This window comes from Panicum virgatum, chromosome 5K (assembly GCF_016808335.1).
Source record: "Panicum virgatum strain AP13 chromosome 5K, P.virgatum_v5, whole genome shotgun sequence".
In the NCBI taxonomy this organism is placed as follows: Eukaryota; Viridiplantae; Streptophyta; class Magnoliopsida; order Poales; family Poaceae; genus Panicum; species Panicum virgatum.
The window spans coordinates 35,661,831-35,679,010 of NC_053140.1; the positions used below are offsets into that span (position 1 = coordinate 35,661,831).

The 17,180-nt window shown below is 49.7% G+C and overlaps 1 protein-coding gene across 1 annotated transcript; it reads right to left on the reverse strand.

Annotated features, from left to right (window-relative positions):
- Positions 1-2,347: 2,347 nt before the first annotated feature.
- Positions 2,348-16,833, reverse strand: LOC120707168 (developmentally-regulated G-protein 2-like). The gene is made up of 19 exons (XM_039991988.1): positions 16,647-16,833; positions 16,326-16,430; positions 15,714-15,781; positions 15,400-15,476; positions 14,809-14,989; positions 14,648-14,704; positions 9,188-9,262; positions 8,560-8,679; positions 8,306-8,476; positions 8,070-8,183; positions 7,803-7,973; positions 7,581-7,649; positions 6,277-6,637; positions 6,054-6,153; positions 5,888-5,953; positions 4,137-4,301; positions 3,935-4,031; positions 2,784-2,914; positions 2,348-2,695 (listed from the first exon to the last, which is right to left on the reverse strand). Exons 2-18 carry the CDS (start codon positions 16,393-16,395, stop codon positions 2,795-2,797), a joined length of 2,082 nt encoding a protein of 693 aa, XP_039847922.1. The 5' UTR covers positions 16,396-16,430; positions 16,647-16,833; the 3' UTR covers positions 2,348-2,695; positions 2,784-2,794.
- Between the last annotated feature and the right edge of the window lie 347 nt (positions 16,834-17,180).

A 17,180-nucleotide genomic window follows, 5' to 3' on the forward strand; every position in this document is an offset into this window, starting at 1 on the left:
CATGAGGGAGGAGGGAGTAGGGGAGCCGCGCCGCGCCGTGCCATCACCATGGAGGCCCGCCGGGAGATCAAGGAGGCCGCCGCCGTGGAGGGCCTCAACCTCGAGCCGGCCATGGACGCGGCGGCTCAGCCTCGCCTCTGCCACCGCGCCGCCGCCATGCCACTGCTATGTCGGCGCCGTACCACTGCCGGCGGAGGAGACAAAGGGGAGGGGCTGCTCCCCCGACGCGCCCTGCTCGCCTGCTTGCACGTGCACGCCATGGATGGAGGAAGGAGGGGAGGAGGTAGGAGCAAGGAGCGTGTGTGGCGGCTGCGGCGAGGGAGGTGAGGAGCGTGGGCGCAGATGGCGGCGGCGAGCTCGGCCGCGGGCGGAGGTGAGGAGTGGGGGCAGGCGGAGGTGACGAGCGGCCGCCGCCGAGCCTGGGAGAGAGATATCGACGCGAGGGGAGGGGAGAGAGAGAGGGGCGCCGCGGAGGGGATAGGAGAGGGAGGAGATAAAAAAAATAAAATAAATTTGACAAGTGGGCCTCGCACCAAGTAGTTGGTATACAAGAGAGATATGGAGGATGTATGAGTGTAGAGAAATTGGATATTGAGGAGAGAATTTCGATTATCAGGTCAGAAATATTCTTTTAGAGGAAAGAAATAGAAGAGGATGAGTGTGGATAGCCTCAGCTGTACCTTCATGCATGTCAGACGAAGGCCCGGCAGGAAAGCACCTGGAATCCTAGCCGCACACATGGCGCCAGCCGGGACCCTCGTGACATGGCACAACACGTGGACGCCTGCGCCCTCCTGTACCCGAGACACGCTGATGACTAGACTAGAGGCTCCATCATGTCCCAACTCCCAATCAAAGCGAGCGATCGCCCGCAATCATGGGGCCCGATCAATCGATCTCCTCCCGTCCATGGCGCAGTCATGCAGCCGATGGAATGTTGGTGTCATGCTCATGCGCCTGCACTTCCACAGTGAATCAGCTCTGAACCTTGATTGGGACGGCCTCTTGCCAGAAATAATATAATTCAGTGTGTATCATTTCAGACACCAAACAACATGATCCGTGTTAGACCTTTGATAGGAATTTAGAATCCGTTCGTCACCGAGATGACGTCCAACTCATTCTTCTCCTGAACTAAATGCATTTTACAGGATGGAGACAGTGCCAGCTCGGCCTAGCTAGATAATGAAGGCAATGAGCAACTTGTGAGGAACACACATTCCCTGGAGAGGGTTTTACATATATACCATTATAAAAGATGGCACCGACGTCTATACCACTAAAAAGTTTGAAGACACCTCTATATCATCGTGTTTTTTTGTTTTAACGTCTGTACCATTCCATCCACCATCCGTTAGGAATTAACAGGTTTAGAACTCTGACATGTGGGCATAATTTAGTAAATTAACCATTTTTCCCTCCCAATCTCCTCCCCGTCGCCCTCCATCTCATTCTCTCCGCGCTGGAGATGGACACGCCAGCATGCTTGGCCTCGACGAGCGCCATCGGGTTTGCTGGCCGGTGACGCATCGATCTGCCTACCTCGCCGGCCTCGCCGCGGTCCTGTCTCGGTCGTATGGCGGCCTCGCCGCGGCCCCGCCACGGCGCGCGGCGGCCCCGACGCGGCCTCCACGGCGCGTGGCGACTGGTGTCCGAGCGTGAGCGAGGGAGGGGGCGAGCAAGAGAGTGCGCGAGGGGGGCGAGCGACGGATGGTGCTGGCGGCGGCGGCTCGTGAGGATGGGCAGGCCGGGAAGATCGGGCACAGCGGGTGGACGAGTCGCGGCCACGGGCGCTGGACGCCGGGCAGGTCATCGCGACGAGGATGCCCGCGGCGGTTGTGGCGGGGCGGCCAGGGCGCACCAGGCGAGGGCGGCCGCGCCAAGGAAGGCAGGGGCGGTGCCGCCGCGGCGAGGCTGGCCGGGCATCATGCACACCACAGCACGCCGGTGCGAGCGCCGCCTCGGCCGGGGCTGCCGCCGGCGCAGGCCTCGCCGCGGGCAGGCCTCCCCTAGCGGGCAAGCCGCCGCCGGCGCCGAGGCGGCGAGCTCGGTGCTGTCCTGCCGCCACGCGCAGCACCACCGCGGGCCGTGGCCGCGCGCGCCCGCACAATTCCCCACGGGCCGTGGTCCCGCAGCACGCCGAGCGCAGCACCGCCCAGGTCCTCCGCTGCGCGCGAGTCAGGGAGAGGAAAAGAACCATAAGGAAGAAGAAGATGACAAGTGGGGCCCGCTCGTCATTGAGAGGTGATAGTTTAAGCAATTTTTGGCATCTAAGGGTATAATGGTCTTTTCGCAGCTCCGTTACCCTCCATTAGCACTCCTTCCGTCTAAAATGGTACACACGTCAAAACCAAAAAACGCAATGATATACAGGTATCACCAAACTTTTTAGTGGTATGGACGTCGGGGCCATCTTTTATAATGGTATACATATAAAACCCTCTTCCCTGGGATGGTACTGCCAATAGGATGATGTCGTCCTTTTCATTTAAGACAAACAACTTGAAAGAAAGAACCAAGTGATGACTAATGCTAGGTGTGTTAAACTATATATAGCAGTAACTCTGAGCTCTCCATTCTCTCAGCTGCTGATCTGTTTTCATGCTGATCTGTTACGTGTTGCTTGCGTGGTAAGGGCACCGACAGTCTGCTCAGGATGATCAACTTTAGTCATGGTGTACATCAGAATTCAGAGCTGTGCAGCAAAGTCGGGCAATAATCTGTCAGAGAGCAATTTTCAGGCTAGAATCCACGGCCAGCAAGAGAAATGTTCAAGTGATCACCTGCAGATGCCTCAGCGGAATTCGTCATGGAAATAGTCTTCGTCATCGCTAAGGTACACACTGCCGTAAAATGCATACGGGTTCTCAATCATCTCGCCCAAAGTTAGTCTTCCGTCATGATCCTTGTCTGCCTGCATTTTTTGATCAATGCAAGTCATTTCTCCAAAGGAAAAAAGGCCCATCATATGATGAATGACCATAAGAGGAAGTTAATGGCGCAAGATAATTGCCCTCTTGTTTGACCATATTTTAAGCGCTCAAAGAGAATAAAACAGTAGCAATTACCAAATAGCACAAACATAAGGGGAAAAAAGAAACAGTTACCACTGGACTGTACTCTACTGCTTCATGACCATCAGATCTCTAATCAAGTATAAGCACAATCTAGTGTACTGCATTCAGTGATCCATTAGTTTGGGGCACCTTCTCTCGAATTTTGTAGGGTTTACAAATCTTCCTTCTATGGTTCTACTTCACTGAAATTTGATGAAGACGTACGGATCGTAGTTCTTTAGCTATACTACCAAAAAGATTGGATCAAATCCACATTGCACTGACAGAAACCATATACAATTTCCAGACATCTGTACTTCCTCTATGCATAAAATAGAATTACTGACCTTAGAATGGAACCAGAAAGAAATGATTTTGCAACTATGTGCATAATGAATAGACAATGTCTATTTAGTGTCATCCTGTTTGACTATGCAAACTAAACAAATTTATATTAATAACATTATTTGCACTCTATATTAGGTTTTTGGCAATAATGGCTCGGGATAAAGCTGTAGCCCATATTAGGTTTTTGGCAGTATTATAAGGCCATCCACTGTTTTTCGTGGAATGTAAAATTAGTTAGCAGCAAACCGACATGAAAATTTTTGTTGTACCTGCAGACATGATTGAAAAAATTTCTGAACTCGTATATCACCAGGCAGCTCATATTCATACTTAATTTAGCAACTCCCAGAAAATTACAAAGTTTTTTTTCCTCCAACACAAAGAAACTTACCAAGTAAAAACCTAACAAATATTGCCATGTGGTTATGCACATAACCATGATCACACACTCAAATACGCATAGAACAAGGAAAACAGATCAACTCAAAGAACAACAAAAAGAATCAATGGGGAAGAAATACGAATCAAACCTCTGAAATAGCATGAATGGCTTGCTGTCTAGCATAATAACGTTCAGAAAGATAGAGCTTATCAAGAACAGGTTCTAGTTCATGCTCTGAAATAAACCTACATAAAAAGGATTATCTCAAATGAATAACAGTAAAAGAATTATATACGAAATTCTGTGAGAAACATCATAAAAGAACTTTAGTTAGAGGTTCACTTGCATACCCATCATTATCTTTATCAAGTTTGGAGAACCGATCCTTTGCAACTGTCATGTTCCCAATATGGGAAATATCTGCACTCTCATCATCATAACCATGTATATGGTCATGTAGCCCATTAAAGTATTCATCAAAGTTTAGCTTTCCATCACCATCTTTGTCCCTCTGCCTGGATATGGCATAATGAGTAAGGAATTTCAAACACAATCTCGAGGAAACTGTAACTGTGCTCTAAGCCTCTAACAGCATATGCAAACAATTAAATTATGAAACAATAATACAATATTCACCTTTAGAAACTCATATAGTGACAAAAAAACCAAAAACTTTCCAGTTTCCATAAACATAGAATACCTGTCCTTTAATCATAGCAACAGGTCCCATTCAGGGCTGCCACTTGCTAGTTAGTTCCTTTACTTCAAATGATTTATACATGTCTGAAAAGATGTCCCTCATAGTCCGTTCATTGCCATGGGTTCAACTTCAACATAGTGATGCTTATGTGTACTTTACAAAGTTGTAAGTATAAAACCTTCAGTTGTTAAGACATGTGAAACAAACATAGTTGCCAAAACTATAAGGTCTAGCCCAGGCCCAATCCAGCAGAAGCTCAAACAACCTGACTTGAACCCGAACCTACCAAAATCCAACTATATAAATGGTGTGAATAGCTTTGGTGGATACTGTAATATGATGATGTGGCACAATTACTGAGCTTCTTTTACACTTTGAAAAAGTAATATGTTGTCAACCTCTAAAGAGGTAGCATAGGGCTACCAAGTCATAAATTGCTTGTTTCAGTAACAAAAAATTGCACTGATGTTAGATGCAGAAATTACTGTCCACACATTTCATATACATGCGAACAGAAATTTACAACATCCGACAACCAAGCAAAGCTAACAAACTTGGTTCACACGAGGTAGAATTAGACATGGCGTGCAACATTGCCAATGTGACAAGACAAGGGGAGAACTCAAAGAAAAGAACAAATGCTACCGGGATTTCATGAAACATAACCAAGATTAGACAATTTTGTTGATGTTATTGATGGGCTCTTCCATCAGTTAACCATGGAAAAAGACAAATGTTACCAGAATACCAGGATTTTGCGAAACATAACCAAGATTATACAATTTTGTTGATGCTATTGATGGGCTCTCTCATCAGTTAACCAAGGAAAAGAACAAATGCTACCAGGATTTTGTGAAACATAACCAAGATTAGAAAATTTTGTTGATGTTATTGATAGACTCTCCCATTAGTTAACCAAATATTTCCCTTAATTTTGAAGTGATATACCTTCTTAAGTACACATACCATCTTACGCATATGACCATGATATTTGCACCTTGATTTGTGCTAAAGTAGGTGGAATCTATCAAGAATTCTTGTCAGCAGAAAGGAATTACTGCTTTTCACCATCACACCTGTGGAATTATCACCCTGACCCTAAAATCTAATATAAAAAATGTTTTGCTAGCTAAAGCCCACTCCCCGCTACAGCATGAAAATGCAGTTATCTTGCTCATAGGCTAAGACAAACTTCACAAATATACTAGCCCGACGGGGTCTAGAGGATACAAACAGATACCTCAGGACCCAAGCGCAAAAGACTGATTTAAAATTGAGCTGTTTATGTGCCCTTTTGCAGATAACCCAATACCAAAGTACTCCATGCCCTTTAAATGTATGCTACTAAAGTTAATGTAGGACTATGATGGGAAAATGTCATCAGGTTGATGAAGTACGCACCTTATTTCTTGTTTGCTGAGCAAATTGATGATTTTAGGATTATCCGAATCAGTTGGATTAAGGAAACTGAAGGGGGAGGAGGACAATCGAAAAGGTGAACCGTTAGCAAATAATCAAGAAGCATATAGGAAAATCAGGTCTACGGCACAAGTTGATGAATCCTTACTCATTAAACTCAGATTTATCAAGGAAACCATCACCGTTTGCATCTGAAGCATTGAAGTGCTCCTCCTTCCACCACGGGAACCCCAGCATATTACCCTCTCCTACAGAACATGAACCAACCAATCAACTTGCTCAGACGCTAACCCACACTGATGACAATAATGGTCTCCATCAATTGCTGTATTCAATGTCTCGATGCACAAACAATAGCAGATAAATGTTACCATGGGACTCCTGGCGCAGAGCGTTGAAGGTCCCGAAGGAGACAATCCCGCTGCCGCTCTTGTCGTAGAGCTCCATCTCCCTGGAGGAACGGCGGTGCTGGCCGGCCCTGGCCTGCTCGAGGTTCCAGGTGGTGAGCTCGTCGAGGGATACGAAGCCGTCCGTCGGAGCGACGTCGATCTTGGGGAAGAGCGCGCTGATGCGGTCAGCGAGGTTGAAGCGGTCGTCGTCGTTGATGAAATCCTCCTCCTCCTTCAGGAATTCCTCCCATTCCTTCATGTGGTCGTCCGGCTCGCCGCCGTCTTCGTCGCCGTGGAGGAGGCGGTAGTGCTCGCGCTCCCACTCCTTGTCGTCCAGCCGGCGCTCCAGCTCGGCAATGGCCGGGTCGAAGGAAGCCGCGTGATGGTGCTGCTGCTGGTGTTGCCCCTCTCCCCGAACGGAGGCAGCGCCGGATGATGGGAAGCTCTTGTGGTGGAGCCTGAGGCGGCGATGGAGGCTGCGGCCATGGGCGGGGGGCTGGAGGCGGGGCGAGTAGAAGGCGAGGAGAAGCAGCAGGATGAAGGCGCAGGCTACGTAGAGGAGGAGCACGGTGGCCGGAGACTTCCTCCCCGCCGTGGCCCTTTCCGCCGGCGGCGCCATCGCCGGCGAGAGAGCGGGAGATCGGGCGAGGGGTGGAATGCGAAGCAAGTTTGCGGGTCGGAAATTTGGATTTGGACCCGTTTAACATGTACTACATACCATTTAGTTTACGGGTGCGACTTGGATTTGGACCCCTTTCTGTTAATTAATTGCATCTCCCGACCCGCTTGGCGGTGACATGGAATGCAACGGTCGTGCCAATCAGCGATTGACGCGTGGCACGCGGAACTGAGACGCGTCACATGCCTAGACATGCGAAGCCATGGGGATCAGATGATTAGTCTCACAAGCAATCACAAAAACATGACATGATAATCAAACACACCTCCCACAAGGCCAGAACTCTCTGCAGAACTCGTGACACATAGAAAGTATTCAGGACAGCAGGTGGCACAGGCGACAAGCCCATAACAATCTGAACAAAATGCACCACCATTCATGGTGGCACTGCACTAGTGATATACTGATATTTGAGGGTTTTACTGTGTGAGTGGGTACTCCAGATTTGGCCCTTCTGGCACAAAACAAGGCTGCAAAAAGTAGCACCCGGCTCAGCTAGTTCCAGAATCCAGATTATATGATGATGATCTAAAGGCTGTCCTCGTTTGGAGAAGCTGATCGCGGTGTGCTTGGCGACAGATTAGGTCTTCAGAGGAGCTTTCTTCACCCTATCGGATATCCGATCGGGAGCATTCGTGTGGGACTTGAACCGACCTCGTCCGCCCTCCTCCTTTTCCTGAAAATTGTTCAGAGGTTTTAGCACTTACAGCTATTGGTCGTATGTCCGTCATACACAATCATCAAAGGCCAAAAAGAAAAAGGAAAAAAAAGTGTGCCAACTGCATATGTTTCCAGATGTGACCAACTCAGACAAAGGCTGATCACTAACCTTCTTCTTTACTATCTGGACGACATCCTCGTCTTGAATGCCATGGCTGAGCCCACAATGCTGTGGATAGTGCCTCGCACTGGTTCCCCATACAAGCACATATTTCACATCCTTGAGCAAGCTTCTGTGGATATGATTGCAGAAGTCTTCAACTGTGCAACCACCTCTATCCTGATGGCACAAAAAAGGACGTCAGACAGACTGTTCCCCTCTGTTCCTTGGAACAGCAACAGGTGAAAAACCATAGGGGGGGGGCAGAGAACATACAGTAGAAAGAACAACTGGATCTGTGAAATCAGGTTGCTGACCCTGCGGCTTGGTGTACACCCTCACTAGACCCATCTCCTCCCACATTCTTGCCAGTAGCCTGTCCAAATTCAGCTGTGCAGAACAAATTGTTTCAGTAACATGCGGGTTTAACAATAAGATAACAAGATCAACAGAGCAGGATCGTAAGAAAAATTGATAGAGATGCAGGTCAGCAGGTGACAGATAAAACATGCCTTCAAATTGCAGCTGATCACTAGCGAATTTGGTTGCCGAGCAAGCTTATCCACGTCATCAATACCAACAACATCAATCTTGTTATATACGTAAACACACTTAATGTACTTTCGATTTCCTTCGATGACGTCGATGAGATCATCCACAGTAGCATCTTCACGGAATAACACCTAAAATAAACAGAATAGTTGAGTCCACTACAATTACAAAGACATGCACATGCACACGTCCAAGCAAACGCATGTCCACATACCTCAGCATTGTGAATTTTGTACTCATGCAGAATCTGATAACAGAGCTTCTCATCAATATGAGTCAAAGGCACTGTGGTGTTGAAAGAAATCCCACCAGTCTTCTTCCTTTTGAAGTATATCTATTTGTACAAAAGGACATAACTAATCGATCAGGACGGAACATAGAAGGTACTAATGCAGATGTGAAACATCTCATAAATCAGAAGCAACGCGGAATAGTTGGCCACACAACTACATATTTAGGTCCCATCTGAGATGAGATAGTCATTTCATCAGAATTAGTTGGTAGACTTACCTAATTAGGTCAGTGCTTGACTGCTTGTCAATAATGAAACAACTTATGTAGTTAGTTAGAAATTTTCACTGAGAAGTACTAAGAGATTTCTGTCCTTTTAAAGCTGCCCACAGTAAGTCAAACCTTAAGTTACACTCTCCTTCCCAGGATATCCGACACCCAACAAATTTGATATGACATTTGCACATAGAGTTCAGTGCCCAATGTATTACATGGCGTTGCAGATACAAATAGACGCGACCAATTCAATAGAGTTTCAGTGCTACATAGTATCCATATATTATCTACCTTTCTCTACATCCATTTCTATTCCATTTTCAAGTAACAGATACCTGAGGAGGCCTTTTGTTGAGACGGAGTCCAACAGCTTCCAGTTCTCTGGTTAATATTTGGCGATGTCCTTCACTCTGAAATTTAGAACATTAATAAGCAAATAGAAATCAGGTCAGGTTTTGATTCTGTGCAATCACATATTAAAAAACCAGGAAGCTCGTAAGCAGTTAAATCACCTTATAGATTCAAATAAAAAATCACTCAATCACACACCACCATTTTGGCATGCAACTGTCTACCCTTGATCTAACTACAGATTCAAAACAAAGAACACCTCCAGCAAGATTTCGCATGAACTTTGACGCAACTATATAACTTTAGAAAGGTTCCAAAAAGATTTCATAAGAACTTTCAAGCAACAATATTACTTTGTGTAGGAGAGAATAATGGCTTGTATTTCTCCAAACCCTAGAAGGGTGGGATATATAGATCCTATATATGGGCCTCTAGATGGGCCTCCATACATGGGCTCACATATACACCAACACCCCCCCGCAGTCTGAACTACCGGCGCAGCGGTGTTCAAGACTGGACAACAAGAAAGCCAACACCACCCCCCTCCCGCAATCTGAACTACCGGCGCAGCGGTGTTCAAGACTGGACAAGAAGAGAGTACAAAAGACAAATACCCCCTGCAACCACAACTAGCCACCGGCTACGTTGAGGCTGGAGCGAAACTCCGAGAAGGTCGAGGAGGATAGTCCCTTGGTGAAGATGTCAGCAAACTGGGAGGTAGTCGGGACATGGAGTACCCGAACATCGCCGATGGCGACAGAGCGACTCTGTCGTGCACGAGTGTGCTCTTGGCGAGCGGGCTGTGGAGCTCTGCCAAGAGCTGTCGGAGCCAGGACGCCTCCGTCACGCCGATAGTGACAGCCCGGTACTCCGCCTCAGCACTAGAGCGGGAGACAACCGGCTGCTGCTTGGACGACCAGGAGACCAGGTTGCCGCCCAGGAAGACAGCGTAGCCAGAAGTGGAGCGACGAGTGTCTTGGCCTGTGCACCAGCTGGCCGGTACGCTCAGCCGGTGCAACTGGCGCACAGTAGCAGGCTTCACCACTGGGCTGAAGGTCTCATCATAGTCCACAACAGGCAGCTGAGTGAACCCCCGGAGAACCCAACGAGCCTTGTAGCGCTCCAGTGTGCCATCAGCCCGACACTTATGCATCCAGATCCACTTGCCAGTCACCACTTTGCAACCAGACGGACGCGGCACGAGGTCCCACGTCTGGTTGGCAAGAAGAGCCGCGTACTCCTCTTCCATCGCGCGACGCCAGTGAGGATCCGCCAAGGCGTCGCTGACAGAGGAGGGTACCGGAGAGACCCGCGGCTCTCCCTCGGTGGCGGAGAGAGTTGCGGCCTAAGACGCCATCCGCCAAGTCACCATGGGATGAATATGCCGAGGATCCCGATGGATGACTGGCGGGTGGTACACCTCCGGCTCAGCTCGAGAGCGAGTCGGCGGAGGAGGCGGCGTCGACGGCTCCGGTGTAGGCGCAGCAGGAGCCTCCGGAGCAGGAGGCGGCGCCGGTGTCGGCGCCGAACGACGCCGGTACACCTGCACCGGCTCAGCGTACCGCGGCGGTGCCGAGCGACGCCGGTACACCTGCACCGGCTGAGCATACCGCACAGTTGCAGGGGACAGCACCGGGGCCGCGCGTGGCGCAGCAGGAGACACCAGGTTCGCGCACGGAACGACCTAAGGTCCGGGGGCCACGTGTGGCATGACCGCAGGCACCGGGGCCTCGCTCGGCATAGCAGGGATCACCGAAAGCGGTGCCGGTGCGCCGGAAAAACCTGCAGGGAAAGGACAGACAGGTAACGGTGGTTGAACTACCGGGTCAGTCGGAAACAGAGACTCCAACACGGGGTCAGGAGAAGGTGTGGAGGTGGAGTAGGCGAAATTCGACTCGTCAAAGACGACGTGTCGGGAGATCAAGACACGGCGAGAAGTGTGGTCAAAGCATCGGTACCCCTTTTGGTCAGGGGAGTAACCAAGAAACACACAACGAGTCGAGCGGGGCGCCAGCTTGTGAGGAGCAGTGGCGGAGGTGTTAGGGTAACACGCACACCCGAAGACCCGAAGGTGATCGTAGCGAGGAGAGGTACCGAAAAGAGCGTGGTGTGGAGTGGGAGCAGGAGAAGCAGTGGACGGAAGACGGTTGAGTAAGTAGGTGGCGGTGTGGAGGCTCTCAGCCCAGAAGCGCGGGGGCAGAGAGGCCTGGATTAGAAGGGTGCGCACGACGTCGTTTGTCGTGCGAATCATCCGCGCAGCCTTGCCGTTCTGAGGAGAGGTATACGGACAAGACATACGCAGCTGAACACCCCGAGAGAGGAAGAAAGAACGGGTGGTGGAGTTGTCGAACTCCTGCCCGTTGTCACATTGGACGCCCTTAACGGTGAGACCGAACTGAGTGGACACCCAGGCGAAGAAGTGGAGGAGGATGGGGAAGGTCTCAGACTTGGCGCGCAAAGGAAACGTCCAAGAGTAGTGCGAGAAATCATCGACCACCACCAGATAGTACTTATAGCCAGAAAGGCTAAGAACAGGAGAGGTCCACAGGTCACAGTGAACAAGATCAAATGCATGCGTCGCATGCGAAGAAGTAAAAGGGAGCCGAACATGACGACCGAGCTGGCACGCATGGCAGAGGGGCTCAGCAGGAGCCCTAGTACCAGGAACATCGGTACTACGACTGAGCTAAGCCAGAACGTTGCAGCCAGGGTGACCAAGACGGCGGTGCCAGGTGGTGGAAGACGGCATCGCGACAAAAGCGGCAGACCAAGACGGCCAGAGCGAAGAAAAAGGCGAGAGTGGTGCAGCGGAAGAAGGAAGGCGACGGGTGTAAAGGGGCCCCGTGCTGTCACACCGGAGTAGCGGACGCCGGGAGGCCGAATCCTTTACAGTGAGGCCAGAAGAATCAAACTCGATGGAACAAGAATTGTCAGCTGTAAACTGACGAATGGAAAGAAGGTTATGAACCATCTGAGGAGCAACAAGGACATTGGGAAGACGAAAGGAGCCAAGAGCAGAACTCACGGCGGTGACTGTAAGGCAAGACCCGTCACCAACCATGATGGAAGAGGGACAAGAGGGGTGTGGGGGTCGGACAGAAGAGAAAATACCGGCATGTGGGGTGGTGTGGAAGGAGGCACCCGAGTCGGCGATCCACTCGGTGCTGACCGGCGGCGTCCGCCCCATGGCGCTGAAGGACTGCGCCAGTGCGGCCTGGGCCCACCCCCCAGGCCAGGTCGGCTGCTGGCTGGGTGGAGCGGGCGGGGTCCAGAATGGCGCGAACAGGGGAGCAGCAGCGGCGAACATGGCCGCCGGCTGGGGCTGAGGACAAGGGCCCGTCCCTGACCCTGAAACAGACACATCGGGATGTGCCCTGGCCATGGGGCACTTCGGGATGGCCAGGGCGTACCTCCAGGGCCAGGAGCCGGAGTCGGTGTCGGAGTGCCCCGACGGCCTCCACCAGTACCACCAGAGATAGCGCCGCCAGCACCACCACCACGTCTGCCCCGACGACGCCGCCCGCGGCCTCCCCCACTACCGGGCTGGCCGGTGAGAGGAGCACCAATGAGGGGGTCGGTCCGGGATCCAGACCCAGAGGGCGGAGCCTGGTGGGTCTTAGCGGCGAGGAGGGCCGCGGCGAGAGCAGCTTCGGCCGTAGCAGCGCTGGCGGCGATCGGCTGCCCGCTGAAGACGGCGGCAGCGAACGGCGCGTCCGTGTGCGGCATCCCGAACGCAGGCCACGCGGCGGCGAGGGAGGCAGCGGCCCGCACGGGGTCCCTGGGGCGACGGCCTGCGCGGCGTGCGCGGCGGGCGCCCGCGCGGCGGGCACGACGGCTTGTGCGGCGTGGGCGGCGCGGTGGGTGGCGACGGCCTGCACGGCGTGGGCGGCGCGGTGGGAGGCGGCGGCCGCAAACCCGGCAGCCTGCTGGGCGGCGGCCTACTGGGCTTACGGCCTACGCAGCGATGACAGCAACGGTTGTAGGATCGGGCGGCGGCCCAGGGGGCGGAGGCCCCTGGGGAGGCGGCCCTGGCGGTGGTGGCGCGTGCTCTGCGCCACCCGCCGCGGCAGCGGCAGCCCCGCTCGGTAGCTGGGCGATGGCCACAGGCTTGCCCGCGCGAGCAGCGCAGGCCGCGGCGGCAGGGGCGGCGGCCCAGGCAAGCGGGGCAGAGAAGGGGCCCCCCGTGGCGCCCAGGCCCGCGCCCGTGGCGGCCAGGCCGTCCGCGCCCCACACAGCGGCTGCAAGAGCGGCGGCAGGGGCAGAGGAGCCCCCCGCGGCGCCCTGGGCACCCGCGGCGACGGGAGGAATCGGCCACCCCTGGGGCCACGGCCGCGCCAGGTGCAGGCAAGCGGCGGCGGCGGTAGGGGCAGGCAGGGTGGGCACAGGGCCGGGAGGAGGAGGAGGGGTTCCGCCAGGAGGAATCGGCGCCCAGAGCAGAGCAGAGTTACTGCCGGGAAGGGAAGAGAGGAGAGGGAAGGAGGAGAGGGAAGGGAGGGGCGGCGGCGGCAGCAATGGAGCTAGCCTGATACCATGTAGGAGAGAATAATGGCTTGTATTCCTCCAAACCCTAGAAGGGTGGGATATATAGATCCTATACATAGGCCTCTAGATGGGCCTCTATACATGGGCTCACATATACACCAACACTTTGGAAAGGCAGCGTGTAGATGTCACTACTGAAGAACTTGGCAATGTTTTTCTACAACTAAAAAAAGCTGACTGCACTCAATGTAGAAATAAGGATTAATATGCAAAGTTAAAACAAAGAAAGTTCCTCCTATGCCACAGAATCTTAGTATTTCCCCAATCTATCACTGATTTATTGTTCTTTTTACAGTGTCCAATTTAGTTTTCCCTGCACCTTCTCCCCATCAACAAAAGTGCAAAAAGACCAACATAACGCTGTTTAGCTAGGTCCCACAGTGGTGACCTGCCTGAGCATCATTGATTTTCCTAGTACCCCTATTTTTGTTGTGAATTGCATATCACCCAATTTCACTCTAACTTTTATCCTTTTAGAACTTTCCCTGTCTGTCTTCATTTTACCTTTTTTTAACCTTTCTTTTTATTCTTCATTTAAAGATTTTCTCAGTGTTTATGTTTCTTTAATAAAATAGAAATTTATCTCCAACAAGCTGGTGTATGCTGGTGTTGGTGGACAAACTTGACTGTGGAAGGAGTTATCTAAGGTCTTCATACCCAAAAGGATTCTGTGATCAACATGTGGTTTTTCTGTTATTGTCAGGAACCATGTCAAATTGTGGAGACTGAAATTTTCAATCCGCTGATGAGAGACACACACTACCAAAAGACCTAGACATCTGCTCCTTCCCTGCTCTCCTAACATAAAATCTTAACTATGCTTCAAAAACTTAGGTGTTCTAAAGAAAGAGTAACAGGAATGCAAAAGCAATGCAGCAAAGAATATTCAGTTAACCAATAACCTTTGAGGCATCCAGAACCATCAGTACAAGATCTGATGACTTCGCAACAGCAATAACCTGAAAATAGAAACAATATATAGAAAAAATGAAATAAAATCAATAAATGATTTGTGGGTAGAGGAATTCTGCATATTTAAAAATAAACAATTAACAGCAATTACCTGCCTACCACGCCCTTTGCCTTCAGAGGCTCCTTCAATAATACCAGGAAGATCAAGAAGCTGGATTTTGGTATCATTGTAGTGAATAATTCCAGGAATGCAAGTCAGGGTTGTGAACTCATATGATGCAGCTTCAGAGTGTGTCCCGGTCAACATAGTTAAAAGAGTTGACTTTCCAACACTGCAAAATATATCACACTAGTCAAAACACACAAGACATATCAACATTATAATCTCAGAGGTTGACTAAGTAGACCATTTCATGCCTTGTATTACCAAAAAGAATTAAATTTCAGCTTATGTTAGTAGACTTGCATGAAAAAAGGACACACACAGTAATATTAAGCAATGGAAAGTATGGCATAAAATACGAATTGGATCAGTTCATCATTATACACATATCTATATTCTGTATACAAGGCAATAGTTAAATGGCTTGAAAGTACAAGGCAACAGATGATGTATGTCAAATACATAGTACTGCAACTGACCACAACAGAGTCCATGTGTCACATATCCAATTGAAGAAACTGAGGAGGATTGAAAAACAAGACTCTACAGTAATCAAGTCATAGACAAAAGATGGAAGACCTGGGAAATCCAATCAGTGCAACACGACCATGCCCAAACTTTGTGACTTCAAAACCATCTCCTCCTCCACTGGAACCCTGTATGACCAAAATGAGAAGTCAGGTGTGACGAAGCAAATGCAAGGAAATCCCATGTAAATAATACTTAGCCTTTTTGTGTTTATACTATATTACCACTTAGAAAGTCTTGAAGGAATGAAAAAACATCAACATAATAGCTTTACTTGATGATCTAATGTGTTACTCAAATTACAAAGCAAAAATATTATAAACGAAAATTCAAGATGCTGATGTAGCTTCTCAGTCCATTGATACCTTCGGAGGCTCCAATAGTTGTGTCCTCAGCTTTGCTAACTTTGCCTTCAGTTGTCCAAGATGATATTCTGTATAAGAACAAAGAAAAAAAATATTAATTGATACAATATGCAAGACAAACTCCACAAAAGATTGCCAACTATAATACAATTCTGCAGGAATCTGGGAGGAATGAAGCAAACAAGGTATACTCATCAATTTAAGTCAGTCATATGAGTGACCTACATATTAGTGCATATACAGGATAGTATTTGAATACTTTTTCATTGCAAAATACACAATGACACCCTTGGTTGATTTGATTTAAAATAGAAATGTAATAAAAGAAAAGGAATGTTGTTCAATCCAGTAGTCATTAATTATACGTCTACAGTGAATGCCCAAATGATACAGCTTGTTGCCATTAACCGAGACATCTATGGCACAGAACAGCAATATAATCAGATGTGATAGACACGAACACGCTGAAAGGCGATTACATGATCAGATAAGTGTAACAGTGATATGTGGCAAAACAGTTCCATTCAGAAGGAAAGAAAATAAAAGACAGTAAGCATACACTGATGCGCATGAATTGCATAGTTGTAACGGTGGAAGAAGTGACAGCAAAACCTGTTGCTTTATTTTTCTGCGTCCGAGCCATCTCGGCCTCAATCTCCTTGATCCTCTCAAGGATACCCATCTTCTACACAACTTCTCTGGGGACAGTGGTACTTTCTGCCAAGTAACAAAGCAAAGAACCTTGATAAGCAGCCTGACGAGTCAGGGCGGAACCAGCATGGGACATGGTCACATGGGCGATAATTTTGCAAACGAAATCGAAGTTAGTAGGTATTATACTGTAGATGGAACAGATCCGAACACAAATAGTTCTGTTAGGGTTTGGGGTGCTCCGTCTCGCGCAGAAGAAAGAAAGAGAGGCGGCGGGCATACCTGGCGGATGCTCGTAGCCGGCAAAGGGCTGGGCGAAGACGTGACGAATGCCGCCACCGCGCGCCCCCACTCGTCGCCGCCAGGGAGTGAAGACCAAGGGAGGAGGGAGTCGGAGAGATGAACCTGACTGCGGACTGCCTGAGGCACTGAGCCCTGATGGGGAGGGCGGTCAATGAGCCGAGCTCGAGCCAGCCTGCCAACTCAAGCTGGAGTTGGATGGCATCTCGAGCCGAGGTCGATCTGAGCCTGCAGGGTTCGCGATAAGCTCGTCAAGGCTCGAGCTCGATTCGAATAGGCTCGTGGAATTATTTCATTTCATTGAAGAGAACTAGAGAAAGAACATTATTTACCTTTTTTAATCACGATACAGCGGCTCAACAGCAAAAGGAGGTCATATGTGGTATCGATGATGGAACGAGGAGATACACATGCTGGATGGATTCAATTTAGCGAATGGAAGAAAATATTTTAGTCTTATACTCTTTTTTATCGTTCTTTTATATGACACGCCAACGGGTGCCCACAGTCACAAAA